The sequence below is a fragment of the Capricornis sumatraensis genome, chromosome 20 (assembly GCF_032405125.1).
Source record: "Capricornis sumatraensis isolate serow.1 chromosome 20, serow.2, whole genome shotgun sequence".
Lineage (NCBI taxonomy): Eukaryota > Metazoa > Chordata > Mammalia > Artiodactyla > Bovidae > Capricornis > Capricornis sumatraensis.
The window spans coordinates 57,137,098-57,145,797 of record NC_091088.1 but is presented as its reverse complement, the minus strand read 5'-3'; the positions used below and the strand labels follow the sequence as shown (position 1 = coordinate 57,145,797).

The window sequence follows — 8,700 nt, the reverse complement described above, 5'->3', positions numbered from 1 at the left end:
TGACAAGGCAGATACCAACATCAGTGCCATCCATTGTATCAGTCAGGGTCCCACCAGGAGGCTGAAACCACAGCAGTTAGTTTACCAGAGAATTAATATAAAGAACTAGTAAGGAGGTGGCTCAGTCAGTGAAGAATCTGCCTTCAGTGCAGGGGACACCAGTTGGATTCCTGGTGTGGGAAGATCTCCTGGAGGAGGAAAGGGCAGCCACTGAGTGGGGTCCAGTATTCTTGCGTGGAGAACTCGATGGACTGCGGAGCCTGGCGTGCTACATTCCATGGGGTCGCAAAGAATCAGGCACGGCTTGGTAACTAAAGCACCACCATTGACTAAAGAGGACAGAAGACGCGGGTAGAACACAGAAGCAAGTGCTGGGAGCAGCCGCCACCGTTAGGGCTGGAGGAGGAAAAGGAAGAGGTTGCACTTACAGAAATGAGGGTGTTTGGAAGCTTGGAGGTGAACCCTTGGGGCCGAAACTCAGATCCTGAGGAGGGGGTGATCCCCAGCTGATTCTGGTCTTAGCCTGAGAACGTGCGGTGAGGCTAGTTCTGCAGGTCCTGGGACACTGCAAACTGGATCCACCTGCGCGACCCCCACCCACCAAAGCGGCCTCAAAGCACACCTGAGGTGCTGCTCACCTGCCATGCAGGATCCCGCCTCCCTCTACCAGCCTTGCAGCCACCAGCACACTGTTGCTCGCTCGCTCCCCCTGCTGGCGGAGCCTGTCGAGGAGCAGCTGGAGATTAGAGTTGTGCCGGCATCCCACAGCATCCACGGCGCGCAGCGATCACCGTCCTGGTGCAGACGCTGGTCGATATGCGCGCGGACACCGAGGCAGTGCTGGCGCCGCAGGTACCCGCGCAGTGAGAGCTGGGCTGAGGGCCGGGGCTGCCGCGTGTGCCTACGGTCCCAGCTGCCTGGCTCTGCCACGGGCCAAAGACTCAAGACCCGGCGAGAGGGAGAGGGCTCGGGGTCCAGACTCTAGCATGGGATGTCTGGGCCTGAGAGATCGCAGAGCGAGGGGTCCGCCAGTCAGAATCCTGAGAGCTTGAAGGGCTGAGGTCTCTGACTGGGGCCTGGAGTGGGTGACGTCTGGTCTCTAGGATTCCTGGGTCCTGAAGGGAAGTAGAGTTCTAGGGACGGAATTCCTGATTTCTCTGGGGACCATCACATTATGGAACTGCTCAAGGGAGTTGAGGGTTTGGACTCCTGGAATGAGGCTATCGTGGACTCTCAAGAGTAGAAACTAGATGTAATAGGTGTCAAGTGCCCCTGCGGAGGAAGAGGTGGATGCCCTGATTGCTGATGAAGGCAGTCTCCTTCACACTGGGGATTCTGACATGAAGGAGGGGCCTCTGGGTTCTCCAAGGAACTGGAATTGTTGGGCTTCTGAGCCACAAAAGATATAAGATGTAGGTTTCCGGGGTTGGGGGATAGACCTGCATGCAGTGTTGGCTTTGAATCTTCATTGCTGGAAGGACGGTTCTCTGGAGTCTCAGAACTCCTGGCTCCCCAGAGGGCTGTGGTCCTTGCTTCTTAATTCATGGCTGGTGGAAGGTCTCCATGGCGACGAGGGAACTGGGGTCTGTGTGAGAGAACTGGAGACCCTTTGGTCCCTCTTGGGGAATAGGAATTCCATCTGCGTTGCCCTAGGGCCAGACAGCCCTTTGACATTAGGGGTGGCCTTTTACAAGTGGCCTAAAAATGGCATCTACCTGCAGAGTTATCGTGAACATTCCATGTAGGCTCACTTGTATCTGCATTCTCTCTCGTGCACAGTAATAGACTTGCAACCCCTCGTGGAAGTCCAGAACTCGGGGAGCTCAAACTTTAGTCTCACCGTTTGCCTTGGCTCAGGGTGCCCTTCTCTCTGACACCATCTCTGACTTGGCCCTATCTGACATCTCCACCCTGCACTTTTCTGGTCCAAATTCCGTCTACCCTCCTGCCAAGGGGCCTCCTGCCTGGATCAAATCTCAGAAAGCAAGACCCAGTTTTGTTTTCCTGTGTCACTGTCCATCGTGCTGATCTCGTTCACACAGCTGTATTTTGACACCCTTGGGTGTCATGACAATATTTTGGAATGGTTGCATTTTAAATCATGACTTTTAAAAGGACTGAGTTTTAGGCTCTGGAGGCAGCAAGTTGGTAGGGAGGCATCTGTCTCTGGGAGCATCCAAACAGAAAAGACTGAAGACTCCCTAGTGGAGGGATCACAGGCTGACCTCAGAGTGAGTCTATGCACCACCTGCAGGCTTGGCAGGCCCTTGAAGGCAGAATTTCAACGAAAGAAATACAGTGTTGCCACTGGCAGAAGCAGAGGAGTTCCAAAAGCCGCATCAGCTTAGCTGTATTTCCTCCTTGTCTGGATAACGATACATCTGTGTCCATTGAGGTAGGGAACCATGAAGCCCGGGAATCAAGGTTGGGTTTGCCTGTGATGTTTTTGCAAGACTGAATAAAAAAGAAATTGTGTTGTGGGTCTGTCTTTGGGGTTTGAGGGGGGTGGAAGATGCTTGGGATTCTGTGAGCTGGAAGCCAAGACTGCTGGGTCTGAGGAAGGAGGGATCCAGGGTGAGGACTCCAGGGTCCCTGGAGAGGAGGGATGCTGGGGTCGTGTGCAGGATAGAACTCCTGCTCACCCCCAAACCTCCGCAGGGACCTTTGGTGCACTTGGGTTCTGTGCCCCTGTCAGCTGCCATGAGAAGGATGGTAACAAGGGAGTCACAGATCCCAGAAGGCTCTGGAACCCCACGGAGGAGAATAGAGACCCCTCCCAAACTGGAGCCAAACCCACCAGCGCACAGCCAGAAACAGAGCCGCCCCAGATACCTACAAACCCTTAGGAAGCAGAATGTTTCTTTTCACAAGTCTCAATTTGGGCATGTTTTGTTACCCAACATTACTACAGCATCAACAGACTAATACAACTTTGTTGTTTTAACCACTGAGTTTAGGGACTTGCTTGTTACTGTAGCATAATCCGGAGTATCCTGATAGATGCCAAGGTCTAGCATCTGCCACACATGGCTACTGAGTAAGTAGTAGGCTTAGGGTGGTAACTGTTTGGCCAGACACATTGTCTCCAGAACCCACACTGTCTTAAAGGCGCTAGTGCAGTGCACTCAGCCACTGAGTGGTTTCTGACTCTTTGTGACTCCATGGACTGCAGCCTGTCAGACTCCTCTGTCCGGGGGATGCTCCAGGCAAAAATAATGGAGTGGGTTGCCAGGCCTTCTGCAGAGGATCTTACGCACCCAGGCATCGAACCCGCGTCTCCCACATTGGCAGGCAGATACTTCCCTCTCTGAGCCACCAGGGAAGCCCCTGAAAGGTGCTAGGCACTGCACTAAGTATTTTTTTCCTTTTCTTTCATTTGACTCTTAAGACAGCCCTTTGAAGTTATAGCTATTATATCCACATTGATGAACATGAACTCGGGCAAAAACAGGTTAACTAGGAGAGGTGATCATGGATTCTGGAGTCTGACCCTCCCAGCGGTTTGACCGAGGGTAAGTGACACCACAATCCGTGCCTCAGTGTGTTCCTCTGTAAAATGGGGGCAATACTTTCAGCGTCACTGAGTAGTGATTATGAAATGAGGTACGCATGGAAAACACTTAGCATGGGGACCAGGCAGGAAGTAAGCCCTTAAGAAAATGTAGCATCTTCCCTTTCTTTCTTCCAAAGAGACGGTTCCCAAGGGTTCATACCCCTGCTTCTTGCATCCCTTCTCCCCAAAATACAGCACATCACAGACTCAGGATTGTTAACTTGTTTAATTTATAGAAATATGGGAACCGTAGCAATTTCTAGAACCATGGCTGAGAAGAAATGGACGCCAAACACCACATGGGCCTCAGTTCTTCACCCAGACTTGCCAGAAGCCTGGGGGCTTCAAAGACAGCTGGTCTTCTTGATGGTGAACAAACGAGCGCTTGAGGGCACCAGGGTCCCAGGCTTGGTGTGGCAGGCGGTCTCCATACCACAGCCCTGGACAGCAAATTTGACACCTGCTGCAAGGGATTTTAGACCACAGTCAGGATCGCCAGCCTCCCTCCTCCTAGTCCAGGGTCATACGCCCCAAATACCTTCTCCCCCAGATCTTTGGAGCCACTCTCTCCCTTAGAATCTGGAAGCATGAGGCTTCAGTTCTGGGCCTGTCTGGAACCCCTGTCCCTCCTCCCGAATTCCAGGTGCCCCTTACCAGGCTGCAGGAGGCCAGACACGGCGACACAGCGGGTTTCCTCACCAACGCAGAGCGCTTCCTCACTGGCAGTGCATGTTTCCATAAAGGCAGCAATGCAGGAGGGACAGCGAAGGCCATTCTCTGTATGGTTTCTGACCAACGCTGAAAGGGAGGGTGGAGGGTAAGGTAATCGGAGACGCGAGTCCCTTTCCCAACCTCCCAACCCGTCAGGGGACAGCTGTTGGTAACAGACACTGCATTTTCAGAAAACAATGTCTATTTGGCTGTGTTGGATCTTAGTTGCGCCCTGTGGAATCGAGTTCCCTGACCAGGGATCCCACCCCTGCAGAGGGAGCGTGGAGGCTTAGTCAGTGGACCACCAGGGACGTCCCTGGACACCGCAGTTTACAGGAGAAGAGACCAAGGCTCAGCGCCAGGAAGATGCTTGCCCCGTGACAGCGCAGGTCAGGTGCTCGGGATCAGCTGGGGCTTACCGGGCAGGGGGTCCTGGTTGCAGCCATCCTTCTGGCAGCAGCGCCTCCTGGAGCCCATGTAGTTCTCAGGGTTCACGGTGATGCCGAAGAGTCCAGAATCACACTCGCTGGATTTCGCACACCCCTTGTAGCTGGTCACCGCCAAGGAGGCCTCTGCAGGATGACCGTGGGCAGGGGGCTCATTGGCCCCAGTCTGGACCCTTGCCCAGGGGTGTCTCCCCCACCTTAGAGTTGCCCCAGCCCACTGCTATCTAGACAGGTCTCTTCCACCTCCCCAAATTTAGACCCCTTTTCTGCCTGAAGCATCGTCTGAATGGTTCATTACGTATGCAACCCATCCTCCCACAGCCCCCAGGCTGTGCTGGACTCTCCAGGGTAGCCCTTTCAGCCCCAGGGCCACCCCACTGCCATCCTGCAGGGCTCCCACCTGCAGTGGTCTTTTCCAGACCACCTGTGACTACCCCCATGCCTGTGTGAATGGTCTCTTCCAGTCTTCAGCCTTCCCCGACCCCTGGAATTCCATCCACCAAATGCTGGATGGGGCTGCCATCCCCACCTGCTGTAACACCCATTTCCTTCTCCACCTAAGGTAGACGCTTCCAGATTCCCAGGGTCACTCCCCAGACTTCCTGGCTATGATCTCTTGCTGCCCTCCTTGGCTTCTCTCAAGTCTTCCTGAAGTGGTGTCTTCCAGTCTCCCTGGCCTTCCCCTTCCCCACCATAGCCGGGGTGGGCTCCTCCAGGCCTAGGGTTTCTGCTCTTTACCCCCCGTGCTTGGGTGTGTGGGTGCTCAGTTGTGCCTGATTCTTTGCGACTTCATGGAGTGTGCCCGGGGATCATCTGTCCTTAAGACGTCTCTCTCTCTATGACAGTATTGGGACTTCCCAGGTGGTGCAGTGGTAAAGAACCCCCGTGCCAATGTAGGAGATGCAAGAGACGCAGCTTCCATCCCTGGGTGGGGAAGATCCCCTGGAGGAGGCAATGGCAAGCCTCTCCAGTATTCTTGCCTGGAAAATCCCAGGACAGAGGAGCCTGAAGGGTTACACTCCATGGGGTCGCAAAGACTGAGACACAACTGAGCTCTCACCCAACTCAACCAGCACCAGTATCTCCCGCTTTCTCTTGTCAGGAACAGTCTCTTGCAGCCTGCATCTCTGGGAGACCCCTCGCAGCCCCCGAGAATCAACCTGATCACATTCCTTTCAACTCGCCCAAGTCCGCTTTACACCCACCCCTTCACCTTGTACCTATTAGATTTCCCCCTTCTCTGGATCCCACTCTTCCCCTGTGTCCGTTGCTTTCCTAATTCCTTCCTTGGTGAGAGAGTCTGTGTCTGCACTTCCCCATCCTCTCTTTGGAGTCTCATCTTCAGAAACCCTTGGCAACAGTGGTTCCTGTCGTTGCACCGGATTCTCCCTCCACCACCCACCTCGAGGTTGCCTTTCCCTCCTTCCTGATAATCATCACTCAAAGGTTCACCCAGCCCGTGGCGGATTCTGCCATCCTGAAGACACCCCCCACCTCCCCAGCATGTGATTCCAGCCCGTGCCCTCTTACTTCTGTTGGTCTTGGTCACGACAACGACGCAGGAGTCCTCATCCGGGGCACAAGGCTGCAGTTTCCCAGTGCAACTGGGACCGTCATCGACACACACCTCACAGCTCAGTGGATACCCTGCAGTTAGAGAGCGGGGCTCTAGTGAAAGTTGCCGTAGTCTGTGGGCCGAGACTCCCGAATCCAGATGGAGATGGGGTGGAGGGGTCTGAAGGAAGAAGGACTGGGGTCTCCCTGCATATTCACGGGCGGGACACTGGCCGCTAAACAGGGATCTGTCTGAAGCTCGGCAGGGATGCCATGGGGCTGGGAGCTAAGCTGCTCTCTGGGGCGCGGCAGAAAGCAACTCCAATCAGGGAGCAAGTTTATCTAATCACATGGCTGGGGACTTTGGATGCTAGACCCCCTGATACATCTTGGGGACCTTGAGTGGTCCTGCTGAAGCTTTCCAAGTTTTTTTTATAGTTTCAATTTTCTTTTTCCTATTGTTGGCTCTGCTGGGTTCCTGCTTCCTGTTGGTTTTCTCTAGCTGTAGTGAGTAGACGCTACTCCCTAGTTGTGGTGTGGGGTTTCTCATTTGTGCTGGTTTCTCCGCTTGCAGAGCACAGGCTCTAGAGCATGAGCTCAGTAGTTGTGGTGAAGGGTCTTAGTTGCCCCCGTGCATGTGGAAGCTTCCTGGACCAGGGATTGCACCCCTGTCCCCGGCTTCAGCAGGCAGATTGTGCACTGAACCACGGGGAAGTCCTTCACGGACTTCTGTGAACCTTCAGTGCAGCTGGTTCTTGGAAGTGGGATCAACTTCCTTGTGGATACCAGGCTGTCTAAGTCTGGTAGGCAGTGGGTGCTCAGGCAGTGGTACCCGAGAGGAGATCTACATCCCAGGTCAGGAAGAAAGATCGAGGACTAAGCGGATAAGGGCCTGGATTCCTTGGTCCTGAGAGAGGAGGCAACTGGGGGCCCAGACACAAGGCACCCGGGTCCTGGGGAAAGTGGAGCTGCCTGAACCCCTACATCTAAGGGAGGAGGACACGGGGGACCTGAACTGCTTAGAGTCCGGGAGAAAGGAAGTCTCTCGACCTCGCCTCATTTTTTTCATACTAATGAAAAATACTAATCATACTCTCCTGTGACTTTCTAGTATTCAGGTGTCTTATTTTGAGACACCTCCTGAGATACAGGGAGCAGAGCCCATCCAAACCCCTCCTATCTCAGAGATTTAAACCCATAGGTTTTTTAGCACTTTCTCCCTTGGGGAACCAGGCTTTCTCTCCTTTACCCTCTGCCTTCTCCATGAATTTCAATTCCCAGGACACCTTCTCTTTTGCTTCTTCCTTGAGGACCTGGCAGAATGTTCTCTCATACTCCTTGTTTTGAGGGTCCCAGGACTCCAGAGCCCTAGTCACTTACCCAGACCCAGGAGGGTGCAGAGCAGCGTTGTGGCCAGCAGGAAGGTCTCGGATTTCATGGAAGGCTTCATGATGGCTGGATGAGTGACCCTGCAGGCCCGGGTCCCCAGCTCTTCTTATAGAAAGCTGGAAAGGGGCGGGTCTGGACCTACGTTACCCCTAGGCTAAGAAATGATGAGGTAAGCCCTGGGGTAGGTCTCTCCAGCTCTGAGTGGGGGAAGGGAACCAGAATCCAAAAGGAGCAGTGGCATCTTGTACCCACACCCCTCCTCCATGCAGCCCTAGGCGTCTGTGCTTCCAACACTCTCTTCCATCAGGTCCCACCGCACGGGCCGTCACCCCCTTTTTTCCTAACGTGAAGCCCAAGATCAGAATCAGGTCATTTTGTTTCCTGTAGGGTAGAGCAGCTGCTTTGACTCAGGTACCCTCCCCCTTCTCTCCTTCCCCAGGAGGTGCCCAGTGTGGGTGAGGCTCTACCTGTGAGCGCCCAGCAAATCCAGGCTGGTTTTGCCGGGGCATGCTTGGCTCATACTCCCTTTTCTGTGTTTGGTCTGTCTCCATCTCCGACCCCACCCCACGATTCACTTGGGTCTCTTGGAGACTGAACAGAGGGCTGCTTGTTCAGGGCATGCGGATGGTAGGGGACAGATGCCCAGAGTTCCCACTGGAAAAGGAAGTCTGGGTGTGTGTCTGGTTCGGGCACATACTTTGTGGTTTATTGAGGTCCTTTACATACTCCCTCTGCCTCAGGCCTGATCTTCAGGGATGAGAGATTTTCTCGTGTGTGTGTGTGTGTGTGTGTGTGTCCATGTGTGTGTCTGTGTGTGTTGGGCGTGAGGAGAGTAGCCAGCCAGCCAGCTATGGAGGGGATCGTGTTGCGGTAGGCTCCCGGCTTCCTGAAAAAAACGACTCTAGTTGGCTGGCCTCTTGCTTTTTTCAGTTGGGGCGCTGAGGATGGCGAATTTCTGCTGGGGACCAATCCTGCTGGCCAAGCCGGTTGCTAGGAAAGCCTGGTGTGAAAGTGACTGGGAGGAGGGGCGAGAGAGCCGTTTGGCCA

The 8,700-nt window shown here is 54.2% G+C and overlaps 1 protein-coding gene across 1 annotated transcript; it reads right to left on the bottom strand.

Moving 5' to 3' along the window:
* Nucleotides 1–3,897: 3,897 nt before the first annotated feature.
* LOC138095839 (phospholipase A2 inhibitor and Ly6/PLAUR domain-containing protein-like) lies at nucleotides 3,898–7,714 on the bottom strand. Its single transcript, XM_068991761.1, has 5 exons — nucleotides 7,645–7,714; nucleotides 6,241–6,357; nucleotides 4,684–4,836; nucleotides 4,208–4,351; nucleotides 3,898–4,013 (listed from the first exon to the last, which is right to left on the bottom strand). The coding sequence occupies exons 1-5, from the start codon at nucleotides 7,712–7,714 to the stop codon at nucleotides 3,898–3,900; spliced, it is 600 nt and encodes a 199-aa protein (XP_068847862.1).
* Nucleotides 7,715–8,700: the final 986 nt, after the last annotated feature.

Coding starts and splice junctions, on each gene's coding strand:
- LOC138095839 (XM_068991761.1), bottom strand. CDS start 7,714: ATGAAGCCTTCCATGAAATCCGAGACCTTCCTGCTGGCCACAACGCTG. Junction 6,358..7,644: donor CTGCACCCTCCTGGGTCTGG/GTAAGTGACTAG, acceptor CTCTAACTGCAG/GGTATCCACTGAGCTGTGAG. Junction 4,837..6,240: donor CGTGACCAAGACCAACAGAA/GTAAGAGGGCAC, acceptor GTCATCCTGCAG/AGGCCTCCTTGGCGGTGACC.